We start from the raw sequence: 16,759 nt of genomic DNA, 5'->3' as shown, positions 1-16,759 counted from the left end.
TTTCTTCTGAATCTGTTTTCTATTCCTCTTAATTAACTTTTTAAAGAGTGTTGTTAAATTGAGTTATGAAAGAGTTTATTTGTAAATTGGTCGTAATGTTTCCACGTTGGTCAATTGCAAATTTGAGAGAACATGTGTTATTAAAATGATCACAAATTGCGGACGTCTTGTTCTTTTTTTTTCTTGAGTAAGTAAAATTAAGTTGCTTTTGGGACAGTTGTCTCTGAAATGCGTCTGGTCGTCTGCACTTATCTCTTTCAAAAGAAAGGTAAACTACTCGGGGTCTATTGCTGTGGTGAACTGGTACAATTGTGGTGTAGGTAATAATTACAGCCAAGTGGATAAATTGGTGGATAAACTGTTTCCTCTCTTGATACAGATTAGAACACGGACAAAATTAAAGTATGTCACATGGGATTTTAATTTTCGGCCCGTACGGGGATAATTTTCAGATCTCGGTCTATCACCCTGAACTCTTATGTGTTTTTTTCATCTGCCTCTCGAAAGTTCCAGGAACATTTTAGGGTCTGGTGCCACATTTTAAAATCTACACCTATGTAGGCGAATAGTAGTGAAGGCCTTATTTCGAAACCCTATCCCATCTGTTTCATCTTCGAAAATTTGCTCAAAACATTTGAAACAATAACGAAGGTTCTCAGCTGCTTGAAAATACCGCCGACTTGTATGCGTGTTGATCGCTTTGCAAACTGTGAGAACATCGTCCCTCGGTTCTAGACCCCGTTAATTCTGGCGGCCCCCCTCCCCCCCTCCCGCTCGCCCCATCCCCCATCCAGTTTTTATTATTGCGAAGGGCTGGAAAATAAACTATCAAGAGCTCCACTGTTAGGCTTGGGTAAATCTATATATTGTATCGGCCTAAAATTTTAACTCGGCGATTATTAATGGGAAGTTTTGAAAGTCTTACCACTTCTATTTTCACCGACTGGAAGCTAGAGTATGTCTTCATATCCAAGAGAAAAGTGTAACTGAAATATTATTGCCCTTTTATTCAGTTTTGTGTTAGAAGCTGTCGGATTAACTTATCGACCGAAAAGGGAGAATAACCTTGTTTGGAACACGTGCATCTGTTAATCAGAAAGGTTCTTGAGACCAATAGACATCATCCGGATAAACCTGAAAAATTCTCACGAGCAGAGACTGGGAATGGCGACGAATCAATGAACCGTGTAACCACGCAATATTTATCTAGGCTGAGCAGCCAGGTCTGTATAAGACATCTGAAGTTGTTTGAGCACTAAGTGCATCCTTGATTAAGCTGGAAAAGTCGTGAATAATCCCGTCTCCCGCGGTAAGTTTTACAGGCAACAAACTTAACCCTCGCTTAAATATTGCAGAGATGATTCGTGAAGTCAGAAATTTCTTTTCTCAACGATCGAGGCAAATGTTTTTATTAGAGACGTGATTTTCCAGCAATTTTCCAACGATTTTGGAGCTAGCTCACATGCATGCGTAAAACTGTTGTTGAAATTCACGCTACAAACGATCTATGTAAACTTAGATTCTTAAAATCGTAAACCAGGGGTCTAATGCATATTGTATACCGGTAATTTATGCTGATCCGAAATACTGCGGTCGATTTGACTCTTGTACTTTCAATTTTGCTCAACGCAATGAATTAATCGCGTCGCGTCGATTTGCTGTCTGTAATATGGCGCGTTCGGTTTCAAAAACATGGGAAACATATGTTATTGGTCACAATCACTGTAGCGGGAAATCAAATTGAGTATCTGATTTTCACCAGAATTACTCAATGTTGCCTCACATTGTCAAATTAAGTTGTAACTACAAGCGGTTTCCAATGACAGTTCTCATCTTCTGTTGATTAACACAAAGATTTTGATTTGTTGTTCCAGAGTGGGTATCCTTAACGCAAGTAGGTATTGATTCTGGTGGGTTTATGTACTTCTTTGATTTTTCTTACTAGCAAGTACAGGTTATGTAATTTGTTTTGGTAACATTTTTATGATTAAAACAATTTCTTTTCATTCATAGCCAATTTAACTGTTAGCTTTAATGTGCATGTGATTTTAATTAAATTCTTTCTTGCTACAGCGTATGAACATGCTTCACTGTATAGCCTATTATCTGTGTTCTTTTGACTGCATTCTGGAAAAAAAGTCTTATTAAACATAGATTAAACTATCCATACATTGTAGCACATCAGATATTCCGGCATGAATGCAATTGGTTTAGAAACGCAATTTAACAGAGTATTCCCCAGTCAGAGTTGTACAATACCACTATGGAGTATGTAAGCAATAGCCTCTACTTAGGGCAAAAATGTGTAGGGACATTTTCTGTTCCAAGATGTGAACTGTTTTCCAAGAGTGAAGCTCAAGGAAAACTGTGAGCTTTGAGGAATAGATAATTTCCAAGAACAAATGTACAAGTATATTTTTGCACCAAATGAAGGTTGTTGTGGTTATTATCCTTCAAAGGTGCAGGAAAAAATGTTAGCGAACAGCTAACGGCTTATGGTGTCTGATGGTTACTTTTCGTTCTCTAGTATGATTATGAATAAATTAATATGTTCCTTCTTCTGTAACAACCTCACAATGCTTTCTCATCTTGAATGAAAGTGAAATGCAGAGTTTTCTGTATTAGACGCAAGGTTTCAAAATTGGGGAGTATGACATGGGGTATATCCTTGGATATCTCCAGTTTTAGTTGGGGGATATTCAGTCATGTGATGCATTTTGAACAATTGGGCACAAGCAAAAATATTTTTTTTGATTATTACTGGTGATATTCCTGCAGTGATCTTTTCCAATTTCCAATCCTGGCATCTAATGCACCAATTGTCTTTCATTAGGAGTGGTTTCAAATTAGTAGAAAGTTTTGGTGTTGATTCAGAAAAGAAATAAAATTGTTTTTTATAATTATGGTCACCCAGAAAAGTCAACATTTCTTTTATAGGGTAAGGTATTTTGAACATTTTGTGCTGTATGCTCTTAAAAAAAAAATGTATTTGACAGATTATAAACACAGTAGCCACTATTTGGTGTGAAATATGCTAATGCTAACACTTTTCTTTGAGTTTCACTATAGGAAAACTGTTTGCTTCTTGCAGTGGACAAATATCCTAGCATGTTTTGACACTAAATTGTGACTGTGTTGAATCTCTGATTTATAATTATTGTATTCAAAACTTCTGATGGACAGGAATATTTCATTAATTCTTGACCCTGTTTAACCCCTATCATCCATCTATGTTCCCTGATGATGCTGTAGATTGGCAAAAGCTTGGAAAACTAAATTATCGTAGCATACCTGGCCTCACTTGATTTACAGGTCTGACTCTATTTATTGTTCCAGGTCATTACATGCACAACAGGCAGTGATCATGGCATTGTAGAGAAGAAGATTTAGGATGAAGTAATGATGGACAGAGATCTTGCGACTCGCAAACGAAAGAAAAGTATAGAGGATGTTGCTAGGAATGCAAAGAAATCATTGAAAAATGGATCAGGTAAGGTCAAGGGTTATGTTGTCATTTTAGCTGCCTAGTAGCTCATGTTGTAGAGTGCCAGACTGTTGTGGGGGAGGTTAACCCTTTAACTCCCAATATCTTATCAGTAATTCTCCTTACTGTCTGCCTTACAGTTCATATGATGTTAATTTGGAGAATTTGGAATTGGATCAACTAATAATCCCCTGATTGGTATTTCTCTTCATTCTCATAACTTGTCTGCTTGATATTGTACTGATAGTGTAAGGAGAAATTCTTTCTATATCTCTAGTAGGACTTCAAGGGTTAAGGGATCAATCCCAGACTGGTGCAACACTCAGGGTCTTAAAATACAGTGTAACTGTGGAGAAAGTGCTGCCTTTGCTTTTACATCTGAAAATGGTTTCATGTTCTAGTATTTTTGGATGAGGACAATGATGTATACAGTACATGTAGGTCCCCCTCTTCCTTATTCTCTCTGTACTGGTTAGTAAGGGAAGTAAAGGAACCCACTCACATCTCCCAGAGAGTAGGGAACCTAGTTCTTGGTGTTGTGGTGTGTTGTTGTTCATAAAAGTGGGGGCAGCTGCATAATTGTAAGCTGCTCAACCTAGCCTGGTCTGAGTCTCCCTTCAAGGTGTTGTAAAGCATGTTGGAGCATACAGTGAGTCCTGTTTAGAATGAAAGTATTTGCATACATGCAGGCAGTTTTTGTGTCATGAAGCTGGGTGTCAAGTGTTTGATCTTTGTCTATTGTTTTGCCTGCTTGAAATAAATAGTTTCCTCAAAAATGCACTCAGGATCTTGGAAAAGTTCTCTGAGCCTCTTAATCCTTGATTCTCAATACTTGAGCCTTGGGCAACGATTCTTGATAGTTTCAAGTATAGAGGATCAAGTTTCAAGTCAAGACTGTCAATTTACTTTTGAGTGGTACTGTAAGCATGGATAGTGCTCCACATGTAAATAAATGCTACATCATCATCATCAGAAATGACTGGACCTTCTGAAAAATGTCATTTTGAATTATAAATTGTGAGATATTAGAGAGCTTCGAAAATTTAAACTAGCACCAAAAGGGGGAAAACCTTGTACCCAGTTAATCCATTATACATGTATATGGTCCATTTATACAAGTTGTATCTAGAATGTGAAAGCTTCATGGGGAACTGTGAAACACAGTTTGGCTGCTGGCTTTGCAACCAAAAAATCCAGCTTAGAGAACTGCTGTAGTTGTGCACAACTTTACTATTCATTGTGAATTTTGAGTGGATTTTACCCATTGAACCTTGGAGTGACTAGCTTCTAATTTCTTCTTGCAGTTTCACTTGCGAATCAAAAAAGTAAGGTCATGAGAATTAAAGAAATGATCGCCATTAAAAGAAGCTTTTGTTAAATTAATTCTCCTTTCTGGATCTGCAGGAAATGTATGGAGAACAGGGTGGAGAATATAGATACTGATGTCAGGGTGTAAAGGGCGAAGGTCATACTGTCATAACAGTGATATGTATGTCATTCTTTCTTACAGGGTCGGATGAAGAAGATGAAGAGCTCTTTTCCTGGGAAGAATATTTAAAAAAGTATCATGCTAAGGCTGTTCCTAAGGAAACATTTAAACATGTAAGCATTAATACATGTAGATGTACATGTAATTGTAAATGCTTTTTCATTTTCACTGCATGTACTAAACACAACCTATTAACCCTTTTACACTCAAGATCTCGTCAGTAATTCTCCTTACTATCTGCCATACAACTCATATGATGTTCGTTTGGAGAATTTGGTATTGGGTCAACTAAAAATCCCCTTATGGCTACTTTTCTTTATTCTCATCACTTATCTGCTTGATATTGCATTGACATTCTAAGGAGAACTTCTCTCTTGGTCACTCATGGGAGTTAAAGGGTTAAATGAAGAATAGATAAGCCTGATATCCACCCAAAAGAAGGAATGTGATAGGTCTGAGTGTGCTTCCTGCAGGGTTGAAAACCCTCTTTGTCTCCACTGTTACAGGGTTTTCTTGAAGCAACATACCAGCAAGGGAATATTATTTAGTCAAAGGAGAATACTCTTTATGTCTGAATAGAATATAACTCACTTCATGAGAATTTAGTTAGAAAATACTGTATAAATGCAGGAGAATTCTCCTATCTCTGTTGCTTTGTGATCACTTAGCTACTTGTGGAGAAAAAAAGTGGAAGTTAACTTTTTTCCTTGACATGTATTTACATTTATTTTGCTCCAGGTACAAGACACAAAAGTTCAAGGGTTTGTTCCTGGTATGAAGTTGGAATCCATGGATCGTACATCATTAGAGGCTGATACCTACTGGGTAGCTACAGTTGTCATGGCATCTGGGCCACTGCTTCTGTTACGGTATGATGGCTACGATGATGATCGCAGTGGAGACTTCTGGTGTGATGCAGCATCTGATGATCTTCAACCTGTTGGCTGGTGTGCAAGAAATAATCACATACTTATCCCTCCTGCAGGTATATGAAATAACACATCGGAAATGTTCACAGTGTACATTGTTCAGTGATGTCTACATTCAATTCTGACTCATGTGGGCATCAGAGCTTATGTGGCTCCTGTTATTGATTACAGTAAACTCATTTGGAAGCAATTTTTAACAATATATAAAAAAAGGTTTTCTGTTGTTACTGCAGATTGAGCAAATTGATGGGAATTTCAATGTGCATTATAATCTTTCCCACCTTGAGAACTCAATAACCATTTCATTCTCAGGAGTGACCAAGACAAAATTGCTCCTTACAATATTAATACAATATCAAGCAGATAAGTGATGAGAATAAAGAGATATATAATGTAATGTAGTTGATTCAGGTAGTTGATTCAGTTAGTTGATCCAATGCCAAATTCTCCTGACTAACATCAGAAGAGTTGTATGGCAGAAAGTAAGGAGAATTACTATAATTGAGATCTTGGGATTGAGGGGGTTAATAGACAAGATGGTTCTGTCATGAGTGCAAAAAAAGCACAGAAGGAAAAAAAATGAGACGAGTTTTTCTCCTGCTGGGGACTAGCATTTAAATTCTGGTTTTAACCAATCAATCTTCAGTTACAATGTTCACAATTTGGAATGCAAAAACTTGAACTTCTGTTCCTAAAAATATATTAAACATTATTAACTGTTGTAATGATTTCAAAAGGGCATTGTTAATGTATAAATATTATTATATAGCCATCAGGCATAAGGAGTCAAACTGGGCTAAGTTTCTGAAGCAAGATCTGGAAGGGGCTGTCTGTGCACCGGCTCATTTGTTCCACAGGGTAGGTAACCAACTAAATTGCTGGGCATCTTGGACTTCATTGTGTGCCAGGTTTTTCATTATGAAATTGAACATGCTTCACAAATTATTTTTATCTTCAGTCATGTTGCTGAAATGTCACCATAATTATGCACTTTGCTCTTCAATGTTCAATGGTACATGAAGCTCATGTTTTTAATTTTTGAGTATTAAAATTGAATTTGGGGCAACATTATGAAGATGAGCACTATGTAAGCCATTCTATTTTCTCCTCACAATATCAATACAATTTCAAGCAAACAAGTGAGGAGAAAAAAATTTAACTTTTAATCCTCTAATCAATCAGGGAATTATTAGTTGATTCAATACCAAATTCTCTAAACCCACATCTTAGAATTGTATGGCAGACAGTAAGGAGAATTACTTCACATAATTTGTTCTTGGAAATAAAAAAAGTTGCTGCAACAGTTACAGATGTGCCTGGGTGTGTTTTCAGAGATCAAATCCAGATGAAGAAAATCAGCTGAAGCCAGGATTGAAGTTAGAGGTGTTGCACAAGAATGATCCACTCAGTTACTGGGTTGCGTCAGTGGTAGATTCCTATGGTTTGAGGCTAAGATTACGACTAGAAGGATCGGAAGATGAAGCCAATGATGTTTGGGTTTATTTCCTGTCAGACACTGTTCACCAACTTGGTTGGGGGAAGAAAAAGAAGTTGAGACTCAACATTCCTCCTGGTAAGTACTGTGCATGTGCCTACCTGAAAATGCCAACTCTCTTACTGTTTTTCAACCAGTGTTGAAGAGTATGAGGCCAAGATGCCACAGTATTTCTTATATGAACTGCAGCTTGTGCATCAGTCAAGTATGATTCCCATGTTTTACATGTGAGCACCATTTACTGTAGATTGTGTGTGAAACATACAAGTACAAGACTCTCAATTGACTTTAAGATGTATGTAAATTACACGTGATCGATCAGCCTGAATTTATCAAAATTAATGCATGCACAAAAGTGCATGTAGTCAGACTACAAGAGTGTCTGGTTAAAGCTTGAAAAATTTATCTTTTATTTGAAAGCAGAATACTCATTACCCCATTCTACTGTTTCTTAAACTGGGGTCTTGTTAACAAACATGTACTGGGTATATTAGGGATTTGTTTTATGAACATTTCAATTTAATTTATTAATAAATGATTATGTTAATAGGATTGATTAGGATTGATTTTTCAATGGATCCCTTTTATGGATTTGATTCAGTGATTGATTTTTTTTTCATTCCATTGAAGATCTAAAGACAAGGTATCCATTAAAAGACTGGGCACAAATCAGAGGAAGGCTTCTTGGTATTTGTAATATGACATCAAATGACATGTCACTCAATGAGGCACTAAACAAGGTACACTGTACAGTGTATACCATCTTCCCAATAGAGATCATAGTAGAGGAATTTGAGTTGAGTCTCACAAGTGATATGCGATTGTGTTGGCTTTGCTGTACTGCAATCTGTGATTGGTCAAGAAATTGTGGGTCACTCTTTCAACCAACCACATGTAAAACCAAAACCAGTCATGACTTCTTCACTTGCATTTCTGGCACTACAACCAGTTTTCTTGTTTTTATGTTACGCCTATTTGTTACACTTTCAATATCATCCACAGTTGTGATTACTTTTTTTTTTTTTTTTTTTTACAACACTTGATCTGAAAGTGCTTTGCTACCAACTCAATGAGCTACTCTGTAGAACAGCTTGCTCTTGTTATGACAAAAATGCATAAAGCATAATTACATTTAGCATCAGCAATGATAATATACCCTGAATTTCTTGGATGTTATGTTGAGGAAGGATACTTTGTGAACAGCCTTAAAGTGGTTGGCGCATAGAAATCTCAATCTCTTTTCGTTATGGTACCATAATACAGAATTTGAAAATTCTAAACCTTGATGGCATCAAAATGTGGTGAGAACAAAACTGACACGTGGTGTACTTACCACCTGATCTGTTACTGTACAAACCCATGGCAACATGGAATCTTTGTTTTATATGATGAAAAAGAAAAGTTTTGTTGATGGAGATGTCTTCTGTGCATCTCTCTACCAAGAGATCATAAGAAAGTGCTCAAAATGCAGGCATAATTCAGCTTATCATATAAAAACCAAATATGAAAATATTTAAATTGGGCCAGCAGTGTATATTTGATGTGATGTTTGAGAATTGTTCCTCTTCTTCAGTCTGACAGCTTGCCAAGACCACATGGATTTACAAAAGGTTTGAAACTAGAAGCTGTGAATCCCAGTGATCCTTCTTCCATCTGTGCTGCTACAGTTACCAAAATTCCTAGCGAGTTCTTCTTCCAGGTGGAGATTGACAGCATGATCACATGTAGTGACAGCAACCGACCTGCCATGTGGTGTACCTCCAATTCTAGGAATATCTTCCCTGTAGGGTGGTGTGCGCAGAACAACATTCAACTTACCCCACCCCCAGGTATGGAATTTTTTTAACACTGCACATTTGATATCAATGTTCATTTTTGCAATTGGAACATTTGTGGTTATGTCACTTAACCCTTTACACCCTAACATCAGGTTGTATATTCTCCCTACTGTTGTCTGTACATTTCCTAAGGAGCTGACAAGGAGAATTTGTTTACCAATCAAGAGCTTCTTCAGTTGGCGATCGTTACCTTTATTCTCATGGCTTTAACTTGTGATTCAGGGATGATGTTGTGAGGAGAAATTAGATGCTGTCAAAGGGTTAAATTGGTATTGAACTGTTCACCGAATGTAGAAAGGAAGTTGTTTGGAATCACTTCTTACGAGCTCTTGAGAAAAAAACTATTTTGTGTCCTTGATCATGATTACAAGTTATGGTGCGTCTTACCACCATCTGAGTGTTCTTTCTGAGCCACTGAAAATTTATTGCAATTTAATAAAAATTCAGGGTATAAAATTGTTCTTTCAACATTGCACAAGGTGAAGGAGAGGCAAAAAAATCTAGAACAGAAAAATGTTTCCTACCCTTGAGATCAAGTTTGTTGGTTTGTGTTTGATGCATCTTGTATTCTGCCAGATCAGAAATGTACTACTATTTACTATTTTGCATCCAGTGAACGCCTCTGAAAGCCTGGAATGGACTATTTTTCTTACAAAACGATTTGGTTTGATCAACTGAGTTGATAATATAGACTGGCCATCGTAAGGAGTGTTTAAAGCTGACGCTTTAGTCTAAGCCCTCTATCAAGGCGGGTAACGATGGACTAACGCTCGAAACGTCGGCCTTATAAATTCTTTCCGGTGACCAATCTACATTATCAACTCAATTGATGAAATCAAATTATTTGGTTATTCTTCCCCACCGACGCAGCACCACAGTTTCTGTAGAAGCCTACACCCTTTAACTTTTCTTACAATTGTTAGTATGTGCGTTTACAACGTTCCGCCCCAGTTTTCTTTGTGTAAACTTGTGAACGTCTTTAAATTTTTTTACTTTATCTTATGTTTTGTAATTGTTTTTTTTCTCGGCAGGATATCTTGTTCATCCCTTCAACTGGCAGACATACCTTGAACATACAAACTCGACAGCAGCTGCCGACTCTCTGTTTACTTTGGTAATGCTCTTAACTTATAAACAACTGTGATTGACAAAATAACTGATAAAATTGTGAATCCAACAGGTGTGTTGAGTATTGGTACAATATTGGTTTTGCTCGTGCGTTTGATTTTAGGGAAAGAATTAGCGTTTATCATGCGAGAAAGCATCTCACATATATCACTATAAGCTAGAAATAGTATTTGGTAAGGTGCATCTACTTCGTGCATCTTTTTCCATAAGTTGAAGCTTGACTTGATGAAGAATCTAACTTGAGTTATTTATCCACTGTAGGCAGTTCCACCTCATGAGTTTGATATCGGAATGAAGCTCGAAGCAGTCGATCAAACAGATCCCAGCACCATAACAGTAGCTTCGGTCTCACAAGTGGTCGGACGCACTATGTGGGTGTTACTCGATGGATACAAGAATGACTCTGTGGAACATATCTACGATGTGGAATCATTGGATCTTTTTCCAGTTGGATGGTGTAGCATGAACGGGCACCCGCTCGTTACACCGAGAATACAGCGTAAGAAATTTTGGCTGATAAACTCTGACGTTACAGCTGTATTTGTTCGATCATGAGAAACGATAACTGAGTGATCTTCCTGAAAATGTCGTAAGGGTACAAGGTCTTATTCCAAAAGGCGGATAATGCTATTCAACGGATAAATCACTATCCAACTGATAATTGTGACAGAACATACTGCAGGTTGTACTCAATAGCGATTTATCCAGTGGATAGAGTTATCGACTCTTTTAACAACCGGGGCCAGATGTATACTTGACTGTGTCTCTTTTGTCATCTTTGCTCAGGTCCTCCCGAGGAAAACAGGCGTCTTGCTTCGCTAAGGTATTTTAGAAATCGTTATTGCGTATTGAATGTGAGCTGGTGTTCGATATGATAAAAGTGGACACATTTTCCAGTGAACTATTCATATTGTGATGATGTTGGCATGCGAGAGCAGTGAATTTACTCTCATCAACAACATCTCAGTATGATTTCTCCTAACCGTCTGCCATATATTTCTCACTAGTTTTGTTCTGAGAATTTGCTGCTAGATCAAGCAAAATTCTTCATTTGATAGTTTTCTTTCTTCTCTTTACCTTTTTGCGCAACTATGTATTGATATTGTGAGGAGAAATTACCTATTAATCCTGAGTTAATCTCTTGCAGAACCACAAGACAAAGAGAAAGTAACAAAAAAGTGACAGATACAAGCACAGCCAACATCACCAATACCTCAACAACTAGAACTTATGAAACGAGTACCACAAATTCTACAACTACGCCTTTAAACTCTGTAAACGTTACACCTGTCACAGATGGAAACAACGTGGCAAGCGTGATCCAGCGTGACACAAATCACCAGCAGAGCGTTAACATGACATCCATAAACACTGAAAACGAAGTCAAAATGGAGTCCAATTCTCACACAGAAAAAACGGAGTCTTGTTCTCTCGAGGAGGTGAACACAAAGTCACAGGAGAAACAGTCACCCATATCTTCTAAGGGTAAATATGATTTGAGGCCCTCGACACTTGTCCCGCGGGATTACGGTGAAGAGGAAGAGGAGGAAAGTGCGGAAAAGAAGAAAGTTGAAGCTGTGATTGATCTGACAGAAGACGACGAGGTTGAGGTGGAGAGAAAGGAAAGTAAGCCTGTTGAGACCAAACCAGGTCTACCTTCGAAGGATGATTCAGGTATGCGTTCATGACGGCTTTGTCATTCTTTAAGTAAAATATTGAGCCGCACTTTATCACTTGTTTTATGACTTGTTTATTCTAGTACCTACAATCGGGAACAAAATGAGGGCCCCACTGAAAACCGCTGTGGCGAGTTGGGCTCTCTTGTTAAATATTATTATTATTATTATTATTATTATTATTATTAAAATTTGATCTTTTCAACCTCCTGCTACTACAATCTTATCTCTTTTACTAAATACAGGCAACATTGAATGGTAGGGGGGGGGGTCTTCTCATTAATTAAGAATGTGGTAAAAACAGGAGTGTTATTCTAGACAGATAGGACTCTTCAAACATAATATGTCAACTAATTTTGATACTGAATGTAGTCTCCTAGGTAGCCGCTGTTCTGTCACGGCACACACCACCTTCTGTCCTCCTTGCGTGAAGGGACCAAATAACGGCTACGAAGGAGACTTGAAATCGTACTTCCCCTTGCTCACGAAAAGATGAAAAACATCTTTCTGTGTTTTATTATCGTCCTATTCTATTTCTTCACACGACGCTTTTGAAAATGCTGATCTTAGGAGTGTATTAAACGTGTGTCACGTAGCTCAGTCGCCATAGAGACTTTTTGTGGTTCAGTGGAAGAAAATCGGAGTGCAGATTTCGAAGATCTGAGTCTCCATTTGTTATAAAGAGTTAGAATTTTTTCTTAATTTCACGCTTGTGGCAAGACGAGAAGAAAATCTTTCTACATGGTAGACTCTATGTTGATCTTTCTTCTTTGCTATTGTTTTCCTTTATAGGGATATGTATTTATGTCAAAAAATCCTGTGAACCGGGCCCGTTTCTTAAGCAAGCTAAAGTAGCAAGTCTTCCTGCTGTCATTGGTCCAGCAGGTCCCAATATTGTCTTAAGACAACTTGTTGAGCAAATTGTTCTCAGCGCTCATTCATCGAAACAAGTTCTGAAGCTGCTTGCTTCTGAGACTGATAAAATGACTATTGCTTCAATTTTGAAGGTACTATGTTCTTTTCTGTAGGGTTTTTGAGCTTAGGTAGATTCGAGAGCACGGATGGCGAAAGGGTGAAAGTGAACCAGCCAGCTCGACTTAAATCCATATATTTTTAAATTCAGTCTAGGAGATTCAATAGTAAACGAAGAGCATAGATAAAGAAGCTGAAGGCAGTCGTCTTAGTTGACAGTCACCATGGTTTATTTTCTGAAATATCCCTTAGATTATTTTCACAGTCCTTGTCATGTTTGCTCGACTTCCAACGTGGGTATCCAGTGGTTTGTGACGTCAGACACCTAGTGCTAAGCAACACCGCTGTGTGACAGGTGGACTCAGTCAATTACAGAATCATATCGCTTCTCCGCCTTTATCTTTACGAGCTTGATGTTTGTTATTTTCTATTGCAGACGTTAAAAAACAAACTCTCTTTGTGCGAGAATCTCATCAGTTTGAATAAAGTCGCACTGTGTGCGCACTGTGATGCTCAGAAAGGTTAGAATTATGCATCGATAATTCGAAGCTTTAACATCATTCTCCGGGTAAAATTGTGTTCTAATACCCCGTCCAAAAGCCGGAATTGATCGTCAATTTTTTGTAAAAGGCAACATTAGGGTGGGTTAAGTAAAGGTTAAGAAAAGTATTCTCAGACAACTGCTACTTGTACTCCAAATCAAAGTCAACTTGGTTTAAAGCCCAGGTCGGAAGGAGTCAAGTCATTTGGTTGTGTACAAGCGTGGTCGGGGAAAATTGAACACGGGACCACCAAGGGAACTGCTGAGGAATAGGTTCGCTTTTTGTCGTAGCGGGACTCGAACTCGGGACTTCGGGATTCCGAATTCAGTGACTTTATCAATCGACCATACCACCTTTCGGGTTAATATCATTTTTCCCGTATCTTAATCATATCAGATACGAGAAAGTTTTGTCTGACCCCAAATTTTGACTGTCTTTTCACTTGAACTTTTAAACTTATGTTTTAATTTTTGTTCTGTTTCAGTTCCTCTTTCTCCACCCGCTTCATCTCTCCGCAAAAATTACGAATCGCCGACAACACCAAGCCCAGCGACGCCACCCTTGAACGACACACCATCCCCAATAAGAAAAGCCGTCCCTAAAGTAGATAGCCACCTGGTGGGTTATCCCGCGGGTAATCCTGCGGGTCAACCCGTAAAGTCCCTTCCCGTTCTAAAGATTGCCCTCCCTAAAGCAAAGAATATCCCGAAAGCTGCACCTTTTGTAAAGAATCTCCCTCCAGAGCCCCCCAGACCCGAACCCTCGGGATCACCGAGCATTTCGGGTTCGCGTTCATCAAAACACGTATCTCAATGGAGCGTTCAAGATGTAGTGGATTTCATAAGAACAACTGACTGTTTTAAGTTTGCAGACGAGTTTCAGAGACAGGTAACAGCGAGGTTTTATTACTATTGTTAATAAGATGGCAAGATGTCTCTTTTTATGAGGGATTCACTCAAGTCTGAGGTCGATTTTCGTGTTGAAATATCGAGGTCAACATTTATTGACTGTATGTTACCTGATTAGTGCCTTTTAGTCCCCAATATTTTGTAAATAATTCTGAGATGGTAGAATTTATCTTCCTACATGAAATTTATCGCGAGGAAGTCGAAGAGTGTAAAGGGAGGAAGTAAAGAATATTGGGATCAATATCAGTATCTGGGCAACTGCCCACCTACCCCTCCCCTAACCCACCATCGTACCCATCTATTTTAACAGCTCACTACCGAGTTCCGATGGCGTTACATATCCTCCAGTGAGGTTGGGGGGGGTCAGGTAAATTTTATTGGTACACAACGTAAATTCTCCCACCCCTCCCTCCCTTTCCCCCCTCTTCCTCACGCTGTAAATAACGACAAGTCCTTGAGTAGAAGTTACATGTTGATAAAAACTTCAGGCAGTATATAGATGAACAAAATTATTTTTCTTTCTCCACATCGCAGGAAATCGACGGTCGAGCTTTAACGTTACTATCCTTAGACGAGATTCACAAGTGTCTTGGAGTAACTCTTGGACCCGCCATTAAACTTCACTTTACTGTACAGAAACTGAAAAAGAAACCTCGATAACACAGGCTGTTACATTTCATTCCAACGACGCATTCTATGATTTGGGCCTCCAGTCCTGAGAATGAGGGTGCGGAAGGTCCGTTTATCGTGTGTGTTTTATGAAGCTTTGTTGTCTTCAAACTCCTCGATAACTTTCTTATCGGTTTCAAGCCGGGTCTGAATAGCGTATTTGCCTCTGCATTACGTTCCTTACTTAAGGAAACGTTCCTCATCGGAAAAAAATTCTCTATTGCAGGGAAATCTAATCTGGTACGGTGGATACTGGGAAAGTACGTAAGCCCACCATTCACCGCTTAAATTTTGAAGACAACGGTCTTCATTATTAAGTCTACAATTCCTCTACTACGTACTATTGGTTACTGTTTACGAAGACTATTTTTTTACAAGTACTATTTGTTGAGAAGTGCGGTAATGATAGGCTTAAAACTGGAGTGTAAACTCGCCTCAAGTCTTCTCACTGCATCTCTCAACTGACTGCACGTTTGCAGAGCTCAGAATCGTTTCGACTTCATATCAGCAGTGTACTAACAAGTGAACGTGCAAATGAAAATATCTCGATCTGTGCTGTGATTTCAAGATTTCGTAGTGTCTTGGTTTTAGATGTCATCCAAGATCACGTGCAGAGACCTTAAATGTAGTTGTAGCAGTGTGTGTTTGTGTGTGTGTGGCAGGGAGGGGGAGGGGAAGGGGGTGGGAAGAAGGAAGGATCTTTGAAGATTCAAATTGTGCGATGAAAAAAATTGATTCACAGCAAGTGCGCTAACATATAAATCCCTTCAATTCAACCTCTAAACCATCCCTCCCCCTCAAAAAAACAAACAGAACAAAAGTGAAAAAACGAGGATGAATTAAAAATCAACATTTCAAGAAAATTGAAACAAAAGAGGTTGCGCGTAAGAAAAAATTTTTGTTTGGCAAATTTGAAACACGAGAAGGTTTGGCTTGAAAAATTCCCAAGCCTCTCCTCCCTTCATTTTATTTTCTCTCTTAAACAGTAGTACTGTTATAAGGTTCAGAGTTTGTATGTTGGTGTAATGCGCAGTACTACGATATCATCAACGAAACCTTTCGCCTGTTCTTGTATCTTCAGTCTTGTAACAATTTATTCTTGGTGGCTTAAATTATATCCTTTTATTGGTTTTTAATTGCAACCTTCGTGCATTTTAGCAGTCCTTACTAAGAATGTAACTGGTATGACCAAGTTGTAATTGCCTCATCAAAAGTTTTTTCCTTACATTTTGACCCATGAGGGTGACTTGCATCCAATTTCTCGTCACAAAATCACACCTGAATCAAGCAATAAGGTTACAAAAATAGAGGAAATGATCAGCAAACTAAAGAACTCTTGATAATTAAACACATTCTCCTTGTCAACACCTTCCCATATCTGTATATACTTTTAAGGAGACCATAGCCAAACTGAGCTGATTGATTCTTTGCTCACATGTCTCTCTTGGAATAACGGTTATTATGTAAATTTAATTTCGTGACGATTGAACTCGTCAACACGTGCAGTCATGCGACGAAAGAAATAAAATAACGCGATCTTGAAGAGCTTTGTGTTCTCGGCACCAGACATCTAGCTTAACATTCCCGAGAGTGTTGTTTTTAGCGACTTCGTTAGGCGACTAAAGTAGA

At 38.3% G+C, this 16,759-nt stretch overlaps 1 protein-coding gene across 3 annotated transcripts; it reads left to right on the top strand.

The window, feature by feature from the left end:
- Window positions 1-1,237: 1,237 nt before the first annotated feature.
- Window positions 1,238-16,266, top strand: LOC131796257 (scm-like with four MBT domains protein 1). 3 transcript variants are annotated; one of them, XM_066174645.1, is made up of 17 exons: window positions 1,238-1,309; window positions 1,875-1,910; window positions 3,337-3,490; window positions 4,995-5,086; window positions 5,712-5,958; window positions 6,672-6,760; window positions 7,235-7,475; window positions 8,028-8,137; window positions 8,971-9,226; window positions 10,267-10,349; window positions 10,625-10,862; window positions 11,150-11,186; window positions 11,511-12,037; window positions 12,832-13,046; window positions 13,448-13,532; window positions 14,038-14,441; window positions 14,996-16,266. In XM_066174645.1, exons 3-17 carry the CDS (start codon window positions 3,400-3,402, stop codon window positions 15,119-15,121), a joined length of 2,841 nt encoding a protein of 946 aa, XP_066030742.1. In that variant the 5' UTR covers window positions 1,238-1,309; window positions 1,875-1,910; window positions 3,337-3,399; the 3' UTR covers window positions 15,122-16,266. The 3 variants fall into 3 exon arrangements, with proteins under 3 accessions (XP_066030742.1, XP_066030743.1, XP_066030744.1); XM_066174646.1 differs by having other exon boundaries at window positions 1,239-1,309; window positions 1,875-1,894; XM_066174647.1 differs by lacking the exon at window positions 1,875-1,910 and having other exon boundaries at window positions 1,239-1,309.
- Window positions 16,267-16,759: the final 493 nt, after the last annotated feature.

The sequence above is a fragment of the Pocillopora verrucosa genome, chromosome 11, assembly GCF_036669915.1.
Source record: "Pocillopora verrucosa isolate sample1 chromosome 11, ASM3666991v2, whole genome shotgun sequence".
NCBI classification, from domain to species: domain Eukaryota; kingdom Metazoa; phylum Cnidaria; class Anthozoa; order Scleractinia; family Pocilloporidae; genus Pocillopora; species Pocillopora verrucosa.
This window is presented reverse-complemented; position numbering and strand designations above follow the sequence as displayed.

Excerpts from the sequence above, each read along its gene's own strand:
- LOC131796257 (XM_066174645.1), top strand. The coding sequence starts at position 3,400 with ATGATGGACAGAGATCTTGCGACTCGCAAACGAAAGAAAAGTATAGAG. Across the intron at positions 3,491-4,994 it reads ATCATTGAAAAATGGATCAG|GGTCGGATGAAGAAGATGAA; the intron begins GTAAGGTCAAGG and ends TCTTTCTTACAG. Across the intron at positions 13,047-13,447 it reads CTATTGCTTCAATTTTGAAG|ACGTTAAAAAACAAACTCTC; the intron begins GTACTATGTTCT and ends TTTCTATTGCAG.